This window comes from Furipterus horrens, unplaced genomic scaffold (genome assembly GCF_987537825.1).
Source record: "Furipterus horrens unplaced genomic scaffold, mFurHor1.1.pri manual_scaffold_15, whole genome shotgun sequence".
NCBI lineage: Eukaryota > Metazoa > Chordata > Mammalia > Chiroptera > Furipteridae > Furipterus > Furipterus horrens.
Window position 1 is genome coordinate 5,830,126 of NW_028327185.1, and position 24,623 is coordinate 5,854,748.

At 41.5% G+C, this 24,623-nt stretch overlaps 1 protein-coding gene across 1 annotated transcript in view; it reads right to left on the reverse strand.

The window, feature by feature from the left end:
* Positions 1-24,623, reverse strand: part of USH2A (usherin) — a 462,824-nt gene that overhangs the window by 421,894 nt on the left and 16,307 nt on the right. Inside the window, exon 3 of the mRNA XM_090263490.1 lies at positions 6,983-7,115. Within this exon, the coding sequence (XP_090119616.1) occupies positions 6,983-7,115 (133 nt within the window). The remainder of the gene's footprint in view (positions 1-6,982; positions 7,116-24,623) is intronic.

The following is a 24,623-nucleotide window of genomic DNA, read 5'->3' on the forward strand; positions in this document are numbered from 1 at the left end:
GTGCAGATTTAAGGCCCTGTCTAATTATATTCTTTGAGATAATGTCCTGGAATTAGAATTCTTAGATTAAATAGCTTTCACATTTTTACTTTGCATGGTTTGCCAGGTTATCCCAAACTCTTTCCAATGTAGTATCTTTTTTTTTAAATTCCTTGCTGAATGAAGTGTAAATGATGGGCACTGTTTGAATTTAATCTGTTTACTAGTCAGGTTCAATATTTTCCGGTAGTGTTTCTGGCCATGATATCATGGTAATAGAAGTCTTTGATATGCCAGGATTACAGATGCGTTTGCCTTCACCTTCCTCTCCTACATCACAGAGTACGTACTTCACATTTAAGTTTGAATTCATCTGCAGGTTTTATCGGGCATGGTGGTAAGCAACACCTTTACCTTCTCATTTTACTTTTGTAACACGGTCGGCCGGCTATCCTGATAGAATTGCTAGATCCCTCTTCTTTGATGATCAAAACCACCAACTTCATCGTTAATCAAACCCCTCTAGGCCTACATACACCTTATTTTTATACGTTTCCTCCATTCCATTTACCTGTCTTAATTCATCAGTTTCTATATTTTCTTTTGTTTTTATCTAGTTCTGAAAAACCCTCAGAAAAATTTTAGAGTAACCTCAGCTGAGGTTAGAAAGTACAAGGAGTGTTGCAACTCCAGAATGAAGAATGAGCAGGTGTATTAAGACAAAACACACACTAGAAAATACTAAAGGGAACGGGAGGTAGTTTTAGATGCCAGTCTGTTTCTCCCTAGTATCTTCTTTAATAGATAAGTAATGTAGAAATCCCCATATTTAAAAGGGAACTAGAACTCTTGATAAGTCAGTTCAGAAATAGCTCTGAAAAGTTTCAGTTCGCACGGTTTTATCTAATTAAATCCCACATTTGGAAGACTTTTAGTTATTACGTCATTGACTTTAGAGACTCCTTGTAAGTACACGTTTGCTGCCACCACCTCTATGGGTTTCAGACCCAAGTGGGGACACGGAAATAAGGCAACAAATGGAAGAAAATGCTCTCCAAACGAACTGACACATGCTCATTGATATAGTCTAATGGTGTTTCTATTCGTATGCTCTAAAAACCAGCCTTGACCAAGTTTTTCCTATTAGCATGTATTCTATGTGTGCATTTTGTATACCTTCTATGTATGTATTATCTTTATATTATGTATGTATGCATACATTATTGTGTAACGTGTATTTTGTACACACGTGCATATACATGCATTGCATGTAGACATGTAAGTTGCGTCTACATATCCCATTCCTATGTACGCAGAGCTATGTGAAAGCATTCGTCTGCTCCAGTGGTTAACTTCCTGCCTCCTAGGGCAGGCGAAGGCAAGGTCTGCCGCAGCAGAGACTGCCATGGGCAACAGATTTTCCCTAGAAAGTCATGCTAGCTAGAGAGGGGACTCCAAAATCTGTGGCAGCCAGCACCCCTGGGTGCAGAGCCGGGGAGGCAGGGAAGCCTGTCCCGAGGGAGAAGGAGAGGCCCCTGGCTCCCCGACAGGCAGGCCTTCAGCGGCTGTCCCCAGGCCGGAGGCCACGTGCGCACCGAGCACACCGGGAGCGCTGACCGCCGGCCCGGCTATGCACGGCGACACCCTTCGTCCCGCTCACACTCATCTCCTGCGCCATTACCTTCCCGGATGACGCCATCTTGGTCAGGACAAAAGTATGGAGGGCAGTGGCTTAATTTTTCTATTAAAAACCAAAGAGTGAGAGAGGGAAAGAAAATGATGGATAATAAGTCCACGGGAACATTCTGCACCCATCCACCCCTCTCCTCTCTGATTAGAGAGGTGGCGTGGGGCCCGGCTCATTAGGCAGAAGCAATGAGCCAGGCTGCCTGCCATCTCTAATTAGGGAGAAGATACAGTAGGTACAACTGTACCTATAAAGTGATGGAACAAAGATAAAAAATTAGTTTTAAATATCGCTTCCTCCTATAGCTCTCCAATGCCCGGAACTTAATGAGAAAACTGTAATAAGAACTAAGTCACATTTGAAAGAAATCCTTTTCCAATGATCTGTTTTCTAATCAGGAGTTAAATTTATTTTTACACAGTTTAAAAATGACTGTCATATCCTGGCCATACACCTTTTGAAGCATTAATTCCATAGTTAGTGCCCTGAAGGGGAGTGGAGGCAGGTCACTCCAGCCCCGCAGTGCGGGCGGACACATGTACAGCACTGCTGGATACTTGGAGCGACATTTGTTACAATAACACACTTTGAGACGTACTAATGGCGATTAAATATTGAAGCAAGGCTCCCAAGATTTAACGTGTTGTTAAGAAATTCTGCATGCAGAGGACTTTATAAAATTCTTCAATATACTAATTACTCCAACTAAGTTTCTAAATATATAGGTTCCCTAAAATGTGACGTAGTCACGTAAGTTTCGCTTGATGTAAGAGCATGGATGCGTCGAAGTAATGGAGTTGTTCATAGAGACTTCTTCGGTGGCCCTCTCATCCTGTGTAGGTAAACAAACTGTGATCCCTGCTTCTCAATAAGGACACAGATGTTCAGAGGGGTTAATAGTAGCTTCCACTTAGTGAGCATTTACTGTATGACAAGCAACAGGAGCTACACATAGGATCTCATACCGTTCTTATAATATGCCTATGATTCATTAAAAACATCGTGTGAGAGATTAGCAACCTGAGACCATCCCTGTGGCAGAAGATCAGAGGAGGGGCTTCAGCAAAGTGGCCCACAATGCTGGGGGGGCGGGGGGCCTGGCTGTTACCCCTCAGTACTCTTCTCCGGAGGCTCAGGGGTGGCCTTGCTGGGGCAGGGTCACTGCGGCCAGTCTGTATAACTGTATTATGAATATCAAAAATGTGTCATTCATACATGTGGCTAGATAACTCGGGTTATGACAGAAAACATACTGACATTTTGTATTATTTCTAAATTAATAATAATAGAACCTATAAATGTCTATGCGACAAGTCCAAAGCCATAGCCGTTTGTGCGTTTATTGCAAATATTTGAAAATATTTGAGGACCAACTATAAACAAATGATAGGATTATATAACATTTAGAAATAAAATTTCACAAAGTCGTTGAATTTGAGGTCAATAAAAATTGATGCTATTTTTATATAATAGAAACAAAATTAGAAAACTAAGTTCAAAAATTATACTCAGTAAAAATACATGAAAAATGAACCCACGAATACATAGGACTGAACCTTACCAATATGAGAAACTCAAAAACATCACTGAGGAAAAGTAAAATGCATTATGTTCATGGATTGAAAGATTCGATATTGTACAGTTGTCCATTCTCCAAAAATTAAGTTAATGAGTTAAGTCCCATATAAACTTTTGTGAAATTTGCTGCTTCTAAAATTCATATAATAGCCAAGACAATCTTTAAAGAAAAAAAAAAGGGGGGGGAGAGAGCCCTGGCTGGTGTGGCTCAGTGGATTGAGCATTGGCCTGTGAATCAAAGGGTTGCTGGTTCAATTCCCAGTCAGGGCAAATGTCTGGGTTGTGGGCCAGGTCCCCAGTTGGGGGTGTGCAAAATGCAGCCACACACTGATGTTTCTCTCCCGTTCTTCCTCCCTTCCCCTCTCTCTAAAAATAAATTAATTAAATCTTTAAAAAACTGTATTTTTTTTAAAAAAAGAAGATCATAAGACTTCTGTGAGCTATGATAATGAAAGTTAAATGTTTTGATTCAAGTCCAGGCAAGCAGCAGATCACTGAAACAAAATAGAGAGCTCAGGAGCAAGGCCACCTTCACATGTGCAGATATATCATTTGTGACAAAGTTACCACAGCAGAGTAGCAGAGAAATGATGATCTGTTCAAAGAAAACGTTTGTAGGTCAATCAGATATTCAGGGGGAGAAAAATGAATCTTGACTCCTCCCTCATACCACACCCAGAGAGCAATCCAAGATAAAACACAGAGTTGAATTTGAAAAGTAAAAATAATAACACAGCCAGAAAAAAAAGCATTCATGATACCAGGAATATATTGCAATGATACCCTTAACAGGATATAAAAAGAACTGAGTATTAAACAAATTGTGAATCTGACTTCATTAAAAGAAAAAGTGTCTATAGCTCGAAGCACACCATTGAGAGAGTGAATGAGTAAGCAATGGGCCAGAAGAGAGGGCCATTATTGTCTTATCGTCTGTCAAAGAACTCACACGCAAGCTATGGAAGGGCTTCTACTAGTCAGTAATAAAAGGTACTCCCCAATTTAAAAATCGGCAAAAACCGAAATAGGTGTTTCACAGAACAGCGTAGGCAGAGAGGACAATGAGCACATGAAAAAGTTCTCAATATCATCGATCAGCGGAAATGCGCCTCACGCCCACAGAATGGCAAATGACGAGGGACAACCGTACAACTTTGGTAAGGACAGGGGACCACAGAAATCCTCATCGGTTGGTGGCTGGGACGCCCACTTTAGAATATTAAACCAGTAGTCGCTGAAGAAATAGCAACACACAGTGATAAATGTCATAGGCAGAGTGCGGAGCAAAAAAGGGGGAAAAAAGGGAAAAGAAAAATCAGACGCAGAGAGTTCCTCCCGGGTGATTTAATTCGCCTGACAGCTCAGGACGCGGTGGCGCGAATCTGGGGCAATGACCTGCGCGGACACTGTCCTGCCTTGCCCATCAGGGTGGGCAGGCCCTCGGGGTCTGAGCCACAGGAACTATTCTATAGCTTTTGTTCTGGGGGAGAACGACACAGGTATATACATAGATCGGAAATTCATCAAACTGCAGCCTTAATATTTAGGCTTTAGGTTCCACACTCGTGTCTGCCTTCCTTAAAAATTTTAAATAGTTTAAAATTTTAACAATGCAAAGTCTCAGGCTATCTAAAAACTGGGAGAAAGGTAGGCAGTGTAACATTCTTAACATTAATGAGCGTTTACAAATAAAATTAAAAATTCCGGACTATAAATACAGACATAGAACACAGGAAATACAAATGGTCAAAATGCACGTGGAAAGCTTCTCAAACTCACTCATGGCCAAGTAATTCTAAGGAGGTGCCTAACGATATTTTTCAGTGAGAGGAATGGCAAAGGAGAAAAAAAATTAAAAATTTGTAAGGTCAGCTAGGGTGTAAGGAAGATAGTACTTGCCTATATTTTTAAATAAGGTTGTAAATTTTTACCACCTTTCAGAAGGTAGACTGTTGTTATGCATTAGGGTAATCTTTCTAAAATTATTAAAATATGAAATGGTCATATATGTCAAACTAACTTCCATGGATCTAGGATAGGAAAATAAATGCTATAATATTAATAATATTACATATCAGTATGGTTTAGTACATGCAAAGCCCAGTTATAGTTATTTGTTCATTCCACAAATATTGAACAACTACTATGTTCCAGGTACTCAAAAACAGTGATGCTTTTCAGGACACAGCTTCATCTTACCCACAAAATGGAACTGTCATATCATCGTCGTCGTCATCATTTTAAATTTGGGATAATTAGAAAGGTGAGCCAGACCACATGACTAGGAAGTGGGGAGACGGGATTTGAACTCAGGTACATTGACACCAAAAGTATAAGGTCTTAAGGCACTGTACCCCCATACAACTATTCAAATGTGTGTGTATATTTATCTAGGTATGTGTGATTGTGAGTATGTACCTATTAGAGCAATAGGCATAAATACAGATTATATATATATATATATATATATATATAGTTTTCTACCAAGTAATCGCTAACAATATTGAAACATGAGAAAAAACATAAATGTTCATTAACAGAAACTTGTGTAAAAAGTTTTTATTACAGCTATACAACTGTGCTCAATACAGTCACTTCAAATGAGAAAGCATATTAACATGAAATGTTGTCCATTGCATTTGGAGGGGAAGTATTTATTTTTCGAGCACTGAGAAAGTGTTTATAGTATAATTTTATTCTGGGGAAATTATATTTAAAACCACATTTCTAGCTATATGTATTAAACTCTTGGAAGCATATAAAGTTAATTTTATCTATCTATGAAGGTAGAAAATGAACTCTATCTCAGAGTTCTGTATTGTTCAGATTTTCTTGTAACGAGTATTTTTTAATAATATAAAAAAGTATTTTTATTTCAAAGTATAGGCAGTTTATAGACCATGTGCCAGTAACTTCAAGATAATTCTAAATTTAACCTGTGTTTCTTTTTATACGCAGTGTGCATTATCTTCTTAAACTCTGTGGCCATGTTTAGGATGGAAAGATGTGAAGACCATAAATCCAGTTTATTACATGTCAAATATTACTTCTCAGTTTGTATCTGATACTCTACATCCTACTTCAACAACAGCCCTACAGTAAAATCGAAACCAGAAAAAAAAAGAAAGAAAATACAGCTTATTACATACTGTTCTTAATTTAAAAACGGATCATAGTAGACACATTCTAATTATAAGGTTTCCCTGGTATAGTGGGTTGAAGAGAGGTCTCCAAAAATATGTCCACACAGAGTCTGTGGGCTGTGACCTCACATGGGTCTTTGCAGATGTAAGTAAGGACTCCAAGATGAGACCATCCTGGATGGGGGTGGGCCCTAAGTTTAATCAAGAGCACCCTTAGAAGAGAAGAAAAGGGGAGAGGGCCCAGGGAAGAAGGCCATGTGACTATGGAGGCGGAGACTGGAGTTACACAGTCACGAGCTGAGAAGCATGGTGGACTTCCAGAAGCCACCAGAAAGAGAGAGAGGCTAGAACAGATTCTCCCCCCACGGCTCCAAAAGAAACCAGCTCTGCGAATCCTGATTTCAGGCCTCTGGCCCAGAATTGAGGGGGTACACTTCTATTCTTTCTATTGCATTAAGCACCCCCACACCCACACACTTAGTGCTAATTCGTTGCAGTCACCCTAGGAAATAATATTTTTAAATATCATTGTTTGACACACTTAGTAACAAGATAATTGAATAAAATGAATAATTTTCTGAAGTCAGAGTCTTACCGTTTAAACTCTGTCCAATCTGTGTAGCACCAGAGGCGAAATCTGTAATTGAGCCACTTAGAGTTCTGGCATCAAAAGCGGTGTTATCCTCCTCCAAACCATTGATGAAGAAACTGATTTTTGTCTGATGCACCTGTAAGAAATTATCCCTTTGTTGTAACTGCATAACCTTCAATTTTGTAATAAGTTTTATGGCCCGATGATGTACCTCTGTGTTCACGTAACTAGACATACACCCACATGTCGTTTCGAGCTGTGCTGATGTCTACCATTACAGTCACAGGTACACACAATTGTTTGTCCCATGTACCTGGCTGCTCTGACAGCCACGCTTTTGTAAGTTTTTTGAGGATATGTTGTCTCTTTAGATACTGGTTAAATGTGGTGGAGCCCTAAATGTAAGCTCTAATATTAAATACTTCCTGTAAACATTTACTTCCTTAGGTGGTAGTAACTCTCACCTGTACTCTCCCATATATAGAACTTTTTTTTAAATTGCTAATCTTTTTTAGGCTAATTATTTATGCAACCTAATAACTGTCTATACAGGGCATTAGTAAACTTCTTCTGTAAACAAGCAGAGAGTAATTCTTTTTTGTTTTATTTGCAAGAAAATGATGTTGTGGTTTGAACAATCCAGGTCACAATGGTTCGGTTATGCTGTTGTAACAGGGATACAGCCAGAGACCACATATAAAAGATTGAGCATGGATGTCTCCCAGTAAAACTTTTATAGAAACAGGTGTCCAGCCAGGTTTGTTGTGTGGGTTACAGTCTGACGACCCCTGGATGACACCATTCAAAGTATGGAAATTTTTGTTTGTGTGATCTCTGAATAGTAGTTCAAGGTTTTATATACAGATTACTTCACACATGGTATCATTACAACATTGTCAGTGATTGTATACTTCTAAGTAAACTGATCAGCAGTTTTGACATCAACTTTAGTCTCAGCAAACAGTCCCGTTTAAGGGCTTTGAAGTTAAAATGTAAAAGGGATCATTGGTTCTCTAGTCAAGGGGCTGAAATGGCAGAACAAAAGACTGGTGAGGTGGATGGGGTGGCGGGGGGGTGGTGGGAGGGAGGGAGGGAGAGAGAGAGAGAGAGAGAGAGAGAGGGAGAGAGGGAGAGAGGGAGAGAGAGAGAGAGAGAGGACCTTAATGTCTTGCGGTAGAAACGTCAGACACTAACATTTTAATAAAAATATATCAAATCATAGCATTCAAAATGCTATTCTGTTAAAAGGGCCTCACAGATAAATGACGCAAAGAAACAACAGTTGTCCAACATCTTTCAGTCATGTGAGTGATTGTCTTAAGAACCCCTTTGAACAACCCTCTAAAAATAAAACCAAACCCGATCATCGGTAATATTAATTCTTCAAAAAGTTTTTCAGTTCGGCTTTTCTTTGTTCTATCCATCTGTTTCATTTAAACCATGTCCTTCCTAAAATCCCCTTCCCAGTGTTGTATTTTACTTAATTATAAAACAAAGCTTTACCATAAAGAATTAAAATCCCATGCCACTCCTTGTGGGTCTGGATATACACCTCTCTGCTGGGTAGAAGGACTGAATTTTTTTTGCACCCCATTTTTTACAGCCTGTTACTGTCATTTGGTGTTTGACTGTTATCATTATAAAAGATACAGCCTTTTCTACTTTGTTATTTGTAGCATTATCTCATGTTTTACAACATCTTGGAGCAACATGCAGGCACATGAAATATAACTAGGGAAAAGTTCTCGGCGGTATTAATGCATAAAAAAGAATGTGGCCCCATCTCTGCGGCCTTTACCCAGCCACTAGCTGATGAACGGCCAATTTTCCTTTATCACATTAGCACAGCCATGAGGGAAACCCATTTGTTCTAGTCAGCTCCACTAAAGATACTATTACCAATCTAACATATACATGTTTTATATCAGCAGTATTCTCTGAGCATGGGAGAGCCACCAATATATTAGCACCAGCATGACAGTTTATTTAAGAAAAGAAAATTGTCTCTGTAGAGGGACAGAAGTTAGAAATGTATGGCGAGAGCTCAGTGTCACCGGTCTAATAAAGGTAATAATTCTTAGGCTTTCTTTATAGCAGGTAACACTCCGGTGACAGTTCTGTCATATCATTCAAATAAAAATGTTGTCTTTTACAAGTTTAAGTGCACCTTTATTTTGAGTCAGATAGGAAGCGTGGTTTTGATTTTCTGTATCCACTGTATTATATCCGTAGTCAAGAGTTCAGGACCTTCTTTTTTTATTTTTTTATCCACGCATCACATATTTGTTTAGTGGAAGGGTTCAGTCTCACTCACAGTGAATTCCGGAAGGATGTTTTCACTTTGTTGGTGCTTAAAAAAAAAGATTAATGACGATCCCAAGCCACTCTGGCCCGTTGTCCCTTCCCCTACCAACTACCTTTCCATAAATAAAATTAAATCTTCCTGGGTGCCCTGCACCATGTTTTATATTCCCAGATTCTCTAAACTACTTTGCAATTCTGGTTTGGGGGCCCAGCTCCCTGAAACTGGGCAGATGAAGGTGGCTTTTCGCCATCGCTCATTCTGATGATCCCCTGGCCAGTTATTTAGGAGAATAGAAATACAGACTATAGAATTCCTGATCTGTGAAAAGAAAATGCTTTGGCTGGAGTGAACCTCCCACCTGTCTCCTTCTCGACCCCCGTGAGAATTTGAGGCGCGGGCTCGACAGAGTGAATTGGCCGAATCACAGCAGCAGCTGCAGAAAACCTGAAAGCTCTCGTAAGAGACCCAAAAACCCTTTGGGAGGAAGAGGTAGGGAAGCGGGTCATTCTCAAGCCTTCGTGCTCTTGGGGTGTCATCTTTTACTTTAACCCCTTTTTGGCTCAAATGTGCGTGCCTCTGAGAGAACAGACTCATTCACATGAGTACAAGAGTCTATCAGATTTTTTTTTTCAGTAGAACTCCCGACCGTTCTCACGTGAGTGTAATTTAAAATTCCCAAAAGTCATACAGTAGATACCTGAGAAGCTACTAAGGGAAAAATATACAATCAAGTGCACCCAGGTTACAGTAATTGTCCACACTCACCTGTTCCATTGCGATGGCCCATCTTTGTCGCTCTTCCACTCCTGCTGGCCACCAACAGCCATAAGCATCTGCTGATGGGATGGGAACACGTGGGCAGAGCAGGTCTGCCTCCCTCCCCTGGGAAAGAGTTTTATAGCCTTCCTGTTGCCTCTCTCCTCCCAGTTTAATTCCATAAAGCATCAAGCCCGCACTATAAGTTACACCAAGAAAATCAGATCATGTTCCTTTCTCTCAAGGAGCTTGCTTGTATAAAACAACAGAAAAATTTTAATATGCCAGATAGTGTTGGGATTGCTGTAAATGAAGATTGTTTTTTATTTATGTACTGATGCCTAATGCAGTTAATGAATGAAGTGTTGCCTTTTCCAGGGAATTGTTTTCAGAATGTATGCCCTCCTTGCTCTGTGGGACTTGCCTTGCCAGGATCAGCTTCCAAGCCCCCAGGCACACCAATTTCACTAATTTGGTGGGTCTCATTTTGAGGCAAACACATTTTAAGCATTTTGAGTAATACTTTTTTCATCAACTGAACACAGAGTGATTTGGCAACGGGTCCCGCATTCTGACTCACTCTCACACTTTGAACGGGAACAATTCAAACAAGAAACACGCCGTGCTACGACTCCAAAGGGACTTTACGGAGGGAACATGTCTTGGACTTCCCGAAATACAAATACCCTGAAATAGAATCTGTGTTTCTAGGTTAAAGGAGGATTTGTACAAAAGATGCTAAGATTCCATCGACAATATTTAAGCATATGGAAGGCAATTTGGTCTGAAAATTCCATGAGGCTAATTTAAACTATCACGTGGGTGTTCTGTTCCCCACCTGAGAGAGTGTGGAAGGCCTCTGCTAACCATCATAACCAAAGTCTTCATGGTTTCCCTCCCTCGTCCTACCCAACTTCCTTTCTATGCCGTCACCAACGGCCACCGTCAGTTTAGCTGGTGAGGTCCCCTCACTGTCCAGGGATGATGCAATGCTTAATTTGGTCTTTTACTGAAGCTGTATCCATATGGGGACAAACTTCCTGCTGCGTTCCATTTGTCTACATTTTTAGCATTTTTCAATATAGCCTCCAATAACCCTGTGTCAACTACCCCAGCATGATGTGTTCATATTTATCGGAAAATTAGCATGTCAGACATTGTTCTAAATTTTTTTATGTATAGTCATACTTTGATCCTCCTCACAGCCCTGAGGCGGGGTTGTGATTATCTCCATTTGAAAAATGAAGCTGAACCACAGAGAATTGAAAACAAAGAAAAGGTTATATTATTCAAGGTCACACAGAACGTTGAAGGGTGCCAGAGCTTCTTTTTCACCAATTTTAATTAGTCAATACACCCAGCTGGCGTTCAGAAGCACAGCCATCTAGTTGTGTGCACCCATGGGTTCTCTCTCTGTAACGCCACACTGATGGCGCAGGCTTCCTGGGGGCAGGGCCCTCCTTAAAGTGCTGGTGACCCCAGTGAGCTGAACAGTCACTTGCCTTGTGCCTGGCACTGTGCCTTGCGTGTCATGCCTGGACTTCTCAGATGGCCCCTCTGCAGCGCTACCATCCCCCAGACGAGGACACACAGGTCTCATGGCTCCAGGATTCTGCTTCGCGGATTCTGGGGACATGTTCCTCTTTCAACAGCTCTTACTGCGGCGAGTGAACTGAAAGCTGGCACCTTATGACGTCAAGGCCTAAGTCCCAGCTCTAACGCCTGACACCCCACCAAACAATCCTTACGCCTTTTCCATGAGAGAGCGCACCCAGATGCGAAGGAAGGTGCCCTCCTCCTCCCGTGTCCTCTTCAGGATAAGTGTGCTTAGTGTCTGCAGGGTTCGGAATATGGCCTGGTTTGGGGTTTCTCGCTCCTTAACGCACGCGCTGCAGACTGGGGCATTTAAATGCCTTTTAATCCTCTGTTCCGGCAGGTTTTTAAGATTTAAATATGGTTATATGGCTAATATTAATGGAATGACTTCATGAAATTAACAATTAAGCTATTACTATCCTTAATTAATTTTAAAAAGCACATGAAAAATTACTACTGAATGTCAAAATAACCTTATTTAATTGTTTAAAATTCCGTGCTCAAATGATGAGAATTCTCGCCATCCAAACGCAACATGTTAAAATGTGTCTCCAGAAATACAAAAATCTCGACGTGTGATCTCACTTCCCAAATTAAAATAGGATTATCACCTTAATCTAATCCAAAATTGCAGGCGAGATCTTTGGCAATGACATCATGCAACTACAACTGATGAATTAAGTCGAGCTGGCTATTTGCTAAAATAGTGTCCCTTTTCACTTACGTCACCGCTGAAGCACACCCACCCTGTCCTGTACACACGCAGCTGGGTTCTGCGGACCCCAGGACAGGAATGCGTATTTACCCACGTTCTGTGTCATCTTGTTAGATTCAGCCCATTGCTTCGGGCTGTCAAAATCTTTTTGAACACTGTGTCTGTCATCCAATGTATTTACCATCCTCCAGGATTTGTGTCATTTGCAAATTTGATGAGCATGCCCTCTGTGCAGGGCAGATGCTCAATAAATACTAACTGATTGATTAATTGATACTCCAAAAATAAAACCGCCAACGCAATCCACAGTGTTACAATTCTAAGCAGTGAAAAGGCACCATTTCCTAACAGATAAAATGTCAAAGTGACCTTGTTTCCTAATGGTTTCATATGCCTATTTAATTACAAATAAATACTCCAGTGTATTAAATGATCTCTATTAAGTGGTTTTTATACCAGCAATGTTTTAAAAGTTGAGGCAGAAATTAATCTCATGGGTTGCCCACAAGTACGTGGAACGTGAGGGTGCTCCCAGTCCTGGTTTGAATCACGGACTGACAGCTTAGAGCTTCTTTCTCTTCAATGGTATGAAAGATGCGACAGAAAAATGATTTTGTAGACCGGTGCCATCCTCAAAGGTGTTTCTTGTTTGTGTTTGCTTCCAATTGTCATGTCCCATGAGGCCACCCAGACCTCCCTCTACACCCCGCCCCCCTACACGCATTTTGGGTTTTTCTTCTCTGAGCAACTCAGACAAGCCAGGCCCACGAGGTGACCTCTGCCTACGCGCGTCACATCTTCACACTACGCTTTGGGCTGTGGATCTGCTAGTCTCCCCTTGATATCTATTAAAGCTCCCCATATAGTACAGCTTCCTGCAAACAAGCCCCGATGCCATCCCTCTCTAGAAATTGAATACAGGCATGCGAGTTCTTCTCTTTGTCCTGACTGGACTGGATAGGAAACTCTCCTCGCCGCTTCCTCCCAGACTATTCAATTCCTCTTCCTCTCCCTATTTCAGAACCAAAAAAAAAAGTGATTACTTTACCCATACAGATGACGGATAATCTGCCAGTGGTCTGATTGATTGTTGATTTCCTAGGTAACAAGGGTTCACCCAAACCACTTCTATAGATACTGCAAATCCAAAAGTCCTACTTTCAAACCAGACCCACAACCCCTCACCTCTCCTGCTACAACCCTGGAACAAGCCACTACCACCTTCTCCCCTAGGTTTTTCCACTGGCCTCCCCGATGCAATCAGTGATCCCCAGACAGCAGTCCAAGGATTCGTTGCAACAACAAAATGAGATCATGTCACCCCTTTACAGAAAGACCTCCCATGAGTCCTCACCTGGAGTTAAAAAAAAAAAAAAATGGTCCACAAAGCCCTAGCCGATCCACTTCCTTGTTACCTCTGGCTTCTTTCCTGCCAGGATGGTCCTTGCTCTCTGTTCTAGCTACACATCCATCTTCAAATATCCCAGGCACTTATTTTCCTCAGAGTCTTTGCATTTTTCTATTCCCATTCCTTGATATTATCTCCATAGACACCTGTTGGTTTATTCCCTCATCTCCATCAGATAATTCCTCAAGTTGTCATTTTACCAAGACTTCTCCTGGCTACCTGTCTTAAAATCATGGCCCGCAAGCCTTGGTAACCCCTTATCCTGTACGACTGTTCTCTGTATCCATACCTAAGCTGTTGCATGTTTTATTTATCCTTTTTTATTAGCAGTCCCCTCCCCACCTAGAATATATGCTCAGTAAGAAGAGGTTTTCCTTTTTCTTTTGCTGCTTTGTTTACTGCTGTTCCCTCATTTCCCAGAAACGTAATACAGTAGCAACTGTTAGGAAATCATTAAATCGTCATCTAAACTACCTCCAGAAAGATCAGCAGGAATTAGCAAAGTACAGAAGTGGTAGAAGACAGGGAATAAGTCATTTGTAGGAAAAGACTAAAACATAAGAAACAAGAAAATGGGAAGATGCTTCAAAGTCACACAAGGTCTTTCATGTACGCTGATCAATTCCCACTCTGTTCATTTTTCTTATTCTTAGGGTGTTGAATATAAAATGGCCTTACTCGCTTTTCCCCAAATCTGTGCCTGTTTTCAAAATCTCTTCAAATTGTAGAGCTAAAGTTGGATACAATGAAGTCAAAGGGTGCCTGAGGAAGGGTAATAAAAATGGTGGGTCTCTGTTTATACCATCAAGACGTGTGAGCTCATTCCTGACCTGAAGTCGGAAGGATCAGCAATCAATCAATCCTTCCATGTGCAGATATATAGGAAATCGTTCTGTGTACAGTCCAAAAACTGAACTTCATGCCAGGTCTCAATTGACATCTTTAAGATCCTGAGCAGTAATTTAATTTGTAAGTTGAAACGGAGCTCTGCTATGTAAAGAAGAGGTAAAGTGCCCACTGACTCTCTCCGTGACTTACTCCTACTAAACTCTTCCATGAGGGCAGAATAGTCCATTGGATAGTTAATAGGTTATTTAATAATTTTACATTCCTAAGAGAAGTATATCATTCTCCATAAATACTTATCGCCCAGCTATTCTGTGCCTTCTTACATTTCTTTTTCAGCATTAATAGCACTAAGCAAAATTTATTTTAAATGTTTTACAAACTCATGAAGAAGAGTCACTTTAGACTAAAGGAAAAAATGTGAATCTCTTCCACCTCCTTAAGAGAATCATATTATGAAATCTGAGGAAAACTGCTTTCCCTACAAAGGTGTTCTAGAACTGAGCATAAAGTATTCAAAATGATCTTTGTTTAAAGCCGCTTCTCTCTGCCCTAAAGCTGACGAGATAGTAATGGTCTAAGCAGATTTTTCTCAATCAGGAATGGAGAAGCACACACACATTCAATTTGGTGTAGACACAATCATGACAGCAATAAACAGGCATTCTCCTGAGGTAAGGATTAAATCAGCCCTAAGAACAAAAGCAACTCTTTATGGGTCAAAAGCAGAACATTTAGCACAGTTAGTTTCCTTTCTATTATCCCTCTCACCACCACCACAACAAAATCCCTGGGTGGTATCATCAATTCGGGCAAAGGAAATGAATGTTTTCATTTACATCTGGAGAATTCCATACTGGCAATTATATTACCAGATCCTAGCGGTGCTCTTAAAAATAATATTTATTTTTGTCTTCTTATAATTCATATTTACTCAGTTCAATTCTTACATATTTCTTCCCAACCCATTTTCTCCCAGGTAAGCATCAGCTGTCAAAAACAGAAACAAAAACAAACAAACAAAAAAAAACCCCTCTAAATTTGGTGGTGTAGTTAGAATAGCCCATCTCTCTTTGCAAACCCTGAATTAGCCTCTCCAAACGTTGACAGGCCTCAGAGGTGTGGGATCCAGAATAAAGATACTGAGTGGGAGAAACATTGGCATCTGGATTTTAATTATTAAAAAGGAGAACAATGCCTTTGTAACTGCTTTTAGTGTCTTTAGAGAGCAAATCAAGAATGAAGGTGGATATTAAAGGGTGAAACAGTTAAAAGAATGACTAGAATTATAATATCTCATGTCAAAAATTAACATGGGATCCGATGTCTCTCCCCTAATACCTACAGTTCCATGTTACTTTACTGGGGCTTTGCATCTCTCAATATTTGCAACAACGCACCTTTGTGAGTTAGTGTAACTTTCTGACCAGGAAAACTTAATTAGCTAGTATTGTGGTTTAGCTCTACTTTCCACAAATTCATCTATGCTATCGAAACGCTCGATTTAAGTTGAGATTTGAGGACTTGGGAGACATTTCTTTTCTAGCACAAGTTATTGGGATGAAAGGATGTCATCATTATTGTCACTCAAATCTCAGCTGATATAGTGCCACTGCAGACTCCATCAATGCACAAGTAGGCCTAAACAAACATGCCATGATTTTCTACAATGGTAGAATATTTTAGTTCTTCGGACACTACTTTTTTCTTAATACAGTTCTTGTTTAGGTCGGGATTTTTCTTCTCCATCCCATCCCTTACTATACGCAGTGGGTGCATGCCCCACCCCCACGTGCGCGCGCACACACACACACACGCATCAGCTCTAACCAGTTCACTGGATCACTCCTAGCACGGAGCACAAAGCCCCTTTGATTTGAAGAGATGTCTTTTTGCAACTCTCACATAACTTCTACCTACAATTTTCCCTCATCGCATCCATTCTTTTTGTTGCCACCTCTGAAACTCCTATTAGGATGCTGGACGTGCCTGTGGCCACGTTTCTATTCGCTGTAGACTGGATCCAGTAACTGAGAGCAAGGGGGGGGGGGGGTATCACGGGTCTGCAGGTCCACTCATTTTCTCGGCACGGGGCCCCCTCCTTCCCTAGGGTTCACGCCTGTGCTCCAGGCTGAGCCCCGCGTCTCCGAGGCCCCATGCCTAATGGCGGGAAGAGGATGGGAAGCCGACCCAGACAGCCATTCCCTGTCCCTGGCACTCACACCCGCACACGCCCCTGCCCGCGGAGTCTGCCAGCTCTGCACTGACAGGCACCCATGACGCAGCGTCCCCTGCCACGGCGACTGCTCTGCTCTGTGTACTCTGGGTTGCGGTTTCTTTTGCCAAACTCATCCCACTGGCTTTCCACTTCCACGGGTTCCTAAAACCAACGTCCTCACAAGGGTACTGTTCTCTACACCTCGTCGCAGGAGCGTTTCTGACCAGCGGCTGCTCTGGTCTCAGCAGGTCCCAGTAAAACCCTTTCCGGGGCACAAACCAGCAGACATCTGATTAACCGTAAGAAATGAACTTTCAGGAGGAAATATGAGCGCCGTGCTCACGATGCACTTGAGATGCCCTCAAGATCTCACCGTGCCATTCGGCTTTCACACTCGTCCGAGTCTGCGTCTAAGTCACTTAGGCCATTAGACCAGCAGATGACCGTGAGCTGTCAGCAGAGTTCTCAGGGATTCCTCTGAGGAACCGGCGACGTACGAAGAGAGGAAGTGTCATCCGGCGGAACCCAACCATCACACCGACTGACCCCAAAGCTAGAAAGGTTCCATTTCTCTAAGGAAACTAAAACCGTGGAAAAGCGTGAGTATCCAATCAAAGAAACTACATTTACCTCCCCAGGGTCCACACCACGTGCTTGTGAACTGAGGTTAGACAGAATGCATATTTTAACGGGCAAGCTTAGCACAGGACACTACAGAGGAAGGCAGAACAGCCACAGAGACATACAAACTTCATCTTGTCTGCAACAGCATTTCATATAAACTCTGAATTCAGCGCTGTCATTTCAAACTAGATGTTCATGGAATTCAGGGGAGGATTGATAAGGAATTCCAATTTTACTGCAGGTGCTCGTTAAAAATCTCCAATGAGGAGTTAGTCTTTCTTCATCCTTAAGTCTACAGCTTAAGGATGAAGAAAGGAACCTGTAAGAATCCCACACGCTCCAAAATAAAACAGAACTCCCAGACTGAGAGGTAAGTCTCAAGCTCATCTCAGATTTCTCTTCAGAAACATGATGCAGCGCATTAAAAGCTCAGAAATGAAAGGGAATATGAAAAAAAAATGTCACCAGCATCGAAGTCATTGCTCCTGGGAACAGGCATGAGAGACACAGCCTCAGCGACGCAGGGATTCAAGGTGCCTTACCAGACACATTCCCCTTCAGGAAGCGGAAGTAGAAGACTATTTAAATTAAGAAATTATATATGTACAGTAGAAAAAGAATGTTCAAGGAGTATTGAATTCATTTATATAGATACATATGTCACATACAAACGGCAGTTTTAAAATGTTATTACAATGCTTGAAATAAAAGTATCATTATTTTTATAAAGATTTTGCTATGATATATTGTGATAAGGATTCTTATTTATTCTAACAAAAACTAAAATGTGGGACGAGAAAAAAAGAATTGTAAACAGAAATTGTGAGATAACTCTTAGTTTCCTGTGGGAGTTAACATATATTGTCATGTCTAAAGTTTATGATTTGAAAAATACAGGGTTAGTTTTACATGTAGATTTTTAAAATAATCACTAGTATAAATAAAGCCAAATTTAATCCACTCCTAATCACCAGAGGGAAACCATTGCTAATATATTAAGATTTCTTAATAATCAATAAAAATGCAAACCCCATAATTTAAAAAAATAGTAACAAATAGTTATTAATCAGAAGAAAAAACACATCTGGGTGTTCAAATGCCTAGATGAGGCAGACATGCACAATTTAGGGTAAGAAATGCAAGATAAAACAAGGATGCATGATATCATTTTGTCCATCAAAATGGAAAAAATGAAAACGATGATTTCCTGTCCTGACAAGAAACTGACGAGCAGGCACTATGGATCCCTTTTGGTAGGAGTGCGCGCTGGCCACAGGTTTTCTGAAGGCAATTTGTCAATATGCACCCAAAATAAAATTCTGCACACCCTTTGAATCAACAACCGCACCTCTGGAAGGAATTTACCCCGAGGCCGCAGTGAGACCTTCTCCAGTTGGAAATCACTCACTTAGAGTGGCCTCGGTCCACGCCCATTTATTTGTCTTCAGTTTTATTCTGCAGCCTACATGCATAGGCATCGACAAGGCAGTCAGGTGAAAGACTTCGGAATGGGTACTAGGAGTCCACAGAAGACAAGGAGAAATGAAATAAACGAAATGGTTAAAAGTCTGCCAAAGCCACCTTCCTTGTGGCTGGTCCGGAGGTGAAGGACGGGAACCCAGAGGAGACTCAGGGTTGAGAGCCTTAATCCAGCCTGTAGTCAGAGCTACATTTCTGGGGAGCCGTCATCAGCAAGAGGGCTTTCAGTGTGACAAGGTGAGTTGCGGGGTAGAGAGGAGGGAACGGGAGGCTGCCCAGCCTTTGGCCCAAAGGTGGTGTGGATGTTGAGGAACACCAGAGGAGGGGTGAAGTTTTATTGTCCTGGGGGGGGGGCGTTCAAGGTTCGAGCTGTTGTAGAAAATGGGGCTGGTATTGAAGAAAGTGGACCGCCTAGTTAGCATGAGCTTTCGAAGAAATGCTCCTTTCCAATGCAAAGTAAAAAGAGAGAGACAGAGAGAGAAACTACCATCTATATCTCTGCCTGCTCCTGACACGGAGGTTCATGAGAAACGGATGAATGAACACCCTCCGCTTGAAGGGGACAGAATCGGGCTCTCGTAAGGCCAGGGTGTGAAAACCTGCGGGCAGAGAGCGCCGAAGTGGAGAGAAGGAGGCTTTTTGCTAGCTGCTCTGGAATCACAGCGCTGTCCAAAGCGGGGAGGGAAGGGAAGGCATCGTCCGAAGGTAAAGCCAGGAAGGACAGAGAAAGCAAGCCACAGGCACACGGCTGGAGACACATCAGTGAGGAACGACGGAAGACGTCAGGGTGACTGAGTCCGTGGGACACATTGCTCCAAGTTCAACTGGAACTCAGGGGTGGTGGGCTGCGGTCTCTGCCGGCAAAGGCAGTTGAAAATCCTGGAGGGTCATAAGGGGTTTTTACATAAGAAAGGAGAAATTACTATTAAATACATGGTTTCATTCCTTTGCACAAAGGAGAAAACTATACCAGGTACGAATGATCCAGAATGTGTCAACTTTATATTTCTATGAATCTACCAGCTGGAAAAAACAAAGAGAAAAAATAAATTGAATAAGAAATACTCAAAAAATTAATATTAACTTAATAAATCGGTTACAAGAAAAATAAAGACATCACTTAGAATCCCCAAATTTGGTTTTCTTTAGCTAACGAGTAATAAACTTCAATGACACTAATATGTGACAGTCAAAACAAACTCTAGAATCTATTTTGAACAATTTAGTTTCTACTTCCCATTTCCACAATTTAGTTTGATGTAGCTGTCCTGATTTTTTTTTTTAATCTTTCAATAGACCATATTTTTCTGCATGAAATATTCCATGCAAGTAAAACTACCAAGACCAATATTATGGCATTTAGACAATTATCTTCAGATACAGAACATTTTATAATTATGAGACAAGAAGAATTTGGGTATTAAAATTATTGGAATCCAGTACACAGTCTCCAGGCAGGCCAAAGTGCTTTACCAATTAATGAGGTAGATATTGGCTGTGGAGTGACTGAAGCAGGCAAACACAGAATCTATTAAGTACTCGATAATACCCTCTGTGGATCCTCAAATGTTAAAATCTATTTTAAAGCAACTCTTCCAAACTGTCACAGGGTCCCCCACGCCCTGTGCCAGCGGAGACAGAAATAAAGGACCTTATTTTAACATTTAACCTGAGAGGGCACCTCCACCGGCCCCTGCGCTTCTCCCTTCCCCCAGTACTAAAGTCTGAATTAGGGATGAGGCAGAACTCTGGTGGAGACATTCAACTCAAATATCCCATTGAGTAGCATCAGGGTCTGCTGCACCTCCAACCTTCTCTTTTGTCTGAACCTCCTGAGGCTCAACTGTGTCCCCCACAGCAACTTGCGTGGGTTGAAGAGCATTAGTTGAAAGCGGGAAAAAGTCCTTGCCAAGAACCAACTACCTTCTGGCACAATCCAGTTACCTGGCTCTTTACAGTTCAAAGCAACACAGTTCTATGAATTTAACTCAGTGAGTTTAATTACAATTATTATTCTTTCCAGAAAAAAACCTAGCCTTCACATAAGGCAATGGTATCTGAAAGGTGTCTCCAATGTGACAAGCCCATAAAACAAGTATATGGCAAGGACTAATAGTTTTTCAATAAACAGGACAGTTTTAATGTTTCCCTTGTTTGGGCGCTTGCTCTGAAGCAATACTGAAGGATCTCCTCGCTAAGGCTGTTCTCTTTCATTGGAAATACACTGAATTTGGGTCTTTTTGTTCTGTTGCTTTGTGCGTCTTGCTGCCAGTAACCAACTAACTTGGTTGTTTTTGTAGTTCGGTAATTAAAAAAAAAAAAATTCACTCTTTGTGTCTCTGTATTTTGACTTCCAATGAAAACTGCAAATACACAAAGGAATTCCCAATGATGTAAGACACAGAAGACGAAAGTTTCTAGTGAACAAGAAAACATGTCACTTTTAACAGAAAAGCAGCTTTCTAGACATGTCATGAGGCATTTTCACAGGGCCTGTTGTCTGTCAGGCCAAAATGCAAGCGCCATGCTAACAGAGAGAGGAACCAAAGGAGGACACCGGAGGACAAGCCAGAGTGACAACTCACCCACGGAACGTGCAGCAGTCCAATGGCAACTTCTGAGCTGCCGACACCACCTGCTGAAGGTCCTGCCCGGGAAACTTCGGAGGCTTTTTCTGGGAGGAAATGCCTACCTTTTGTAACTTATTATGCAGGACTCTCATTTGCCTCCCAATAGGCATGCTTCAATTAAAGGGTTACTGAAATTCCTAGATTTCAAGGCAAATCAATTTTAGTGTTCGAGGGCACATTCTCACAAAGCTACACATGACCACAGTACAAGGGCAGCCATGTCAAAGCAGAGGCAGAAACAGAGTTGAAGAATTAAGAGGAGCTATGGGCCCATTTCTTGAGCCTCTATGACAAGTAAAAGGAAGGAAAGTTTCTTGGATGAAATTGACCAGTTTATAACTGCATGCTTTAATATAAAACTATAAATTCCAGGGCTTCGCCCTCTACCCACGCCCACATACATAAGGATAATATTGAGGGGAAAAGAAGAAATGAAATAAAATCCTGTGAATACCATTTAAGTCATAAATAAATGAACACTATCTGGTTATCTCCTTATGTTTTTATAACTCAGCTGTTATTTACAACACAGAGAAGTAGCAAATAATTCTTTAAGGAAAGGAATTAGTCCTTCTATGATAATAGTGCACCCAGGTTGGCCCAGTATACTTACTTCTACACCAATAGATACTACCTCTTCACACCCAGTCACTTAGATAGAATTTCTTCAAGGGATGCATTCACTAAACAGGACTTCACTAAAATGTAAAGTATGGAAATGCAATTTTAGTGACTATTAGAAGGACAAGGATTTTCTTCGCACTGTATATTTGTCTCCCTACCTGATCCCTCCAGAATTTGGCATTCTGAAGAAGTAATGACATAAGGTTCTTTGCATAAAATTAAAAAGACCAGTTGTTAATAAGAGGTTTTGTTGACCATGACTTTGACTGGAATGTCATGCCTAAAGGAGACATGCTTGGGCTCTGGTTGTTACCAAAGAGCCCCAAGGAACTGGGATTGACTTTCGAAGGTAATAAAAGCTCATGAGTAAAAAAGGCCTGGTACCTTGGTTGGTTGTGCGGTCCATGGCAATCTTTCCAGGAAAGGAATGAAGGTTGCTTTCCTGAAAGATGGCTAGAAGGGACCTTTAGGCACAATGGAAAACCCAAAGGACTTGGAAAAGACAGGTGTTTTACAGGCAAGGCTGAATGGCAGGTATGTGGCTCAGCTCCTGTGCCCTGAAGGGCAGACTAAAGGTCACCCTAAAGGTTCCTTGTGTAAGTTCCAGCAAAGCAGACTTCAAGATCATATGTGATCATTTGCTGCTCTTGTTGTGTTTATGCAAATGAACAGGATAAATTAAAACTGGACTTAATGCAGTCCCTTTCATGACAAGGAAAATAATCTTAAGGAGAAAAATTGTGATTCAAGGAAAGTCACAATGCTCAGTGGTAGACTATAAAGTAGTGCAGCTAACACTCTACAGTTTATTTTCATTTAAAGTTTGTTTTCATTTGAAAGTTAAACTAGGTCTGTGACATCATCAAAAATGCTTAATTTACAGGCAAGAAGAATGTCAAATGCCTTACAACTGGATGTCTTTCCAATAAGACAGTCCTACAGATTTAGGGACTGGTTTGTGGGTTATGTTGCATAAATTAACATGTGTTCTGTTTTCAAAGGGCATAAGCCTATGATCTTATTACCTGCGTGATAGGCCTCACTTAATCCTGTCTTCATCGCTGCCTCCTGAGACTCAACGGTTTGGCTGAACTAAGTGGTTGGGTTGGTGAAGAATGGGGTGGTCTGTGGGCTTCATTTTGAAACTGGTTTCTCTTTTCTATCCTAAAGGCTTGGACTGAATGGGCCCAGAGGTCTAAGGGGGAAAACCTAAAATATTCTCCCCAGCCCAAACTAAGTATAGTGGGCAAAAGGGTTTTTGGACAGGTGAGACATGCCTGGCACACCTTCCTCCAAAGAAGCTTTTTTTTTTTTTCCTAATGTGGGACATTGAAAAATCAATCCCTGCCTTTTGTCATCTAGTAGTTATGGATTGAATGATGCCTTTTAACCCTGTTGCCAAATGTTTCCCCCAGAATACAACAATGATGCCAGCCTGTTAAACCAAGCACGCCATTGTCCAGGGACAGCCAACTGATCTGGAGTCTGCATGATCCTTCCCCATGTGGGAAGGCCACCCTCCCCTCCACACCCCCCCTCTTATTAGGGATTTCTGGACCCAAGGGTAGGTAGGACGACGACCATGTCCAGCTTGAAGCAGCTAGAGGAGCACAAGACCTTCACCCATTGTCCTTTATAAGATTATAAAGGGTCTTAAGTCTGAGAGGAGGGAATTGTTATTTTTTGTTATAAAAAATTAATTAAAAAAAAGATAAATATCCATCTTAGAAGGAGGTAGGATGTAAATTGCAAATAAATAAAGAATCAGGACAACCCAGTCACCGTAGGAGCTGATTCCTTTCTCCACAAATGGAGGTCAGACCCATACCAGGGGAACTGATAAGAACTTCCCCCACTCTAAAATTCCACCTGAGTGGCCAGTCCCTGCACTAGAAATCCCTACTGTGTCATTCCCAAGCGGGCCTCCAGAACCTTGCACATGGTAGCATATACCAGGAGAGGTAATGGTTGCTGAGCTCACATCTAATAGTACCAGGTAGGATTTTTCATTAGCATCCAGTCTCATCTAATAGAAGGGGAACTAGGAGTTACAGATGGTTATAAGAAGCCTGGACTTACTGAATGCCTTGCTACCAAGAATGTAGTCTGGGAAGCAGAAACATCATCATCCCTTGGGAGCTGTGCAGAGTCCTGGGCCCCATTAAATCAGACCCAGTAAATCAGAATCTGCATTTTAACAAAGCCTCCAGGTAGCCGTGACTATTGTGACTCAGTGGACTGGGCATTGTCCTGGAAACTGAAAGGTCACCAATTTGAGTCCTGGTCAGGGCACACGTCTGGGTTGTGGGCCAGGTCCCTGGTTGGGGGCATGTGTGAGGCAACCAATCCATGTTTCTCTCACACATCAATGTTTCTCTCTCTCTTTCTCCCTCCCTTCCCCACTCTCTAAAAATAATTAATTAATTTAAAAAATAAACAGGAC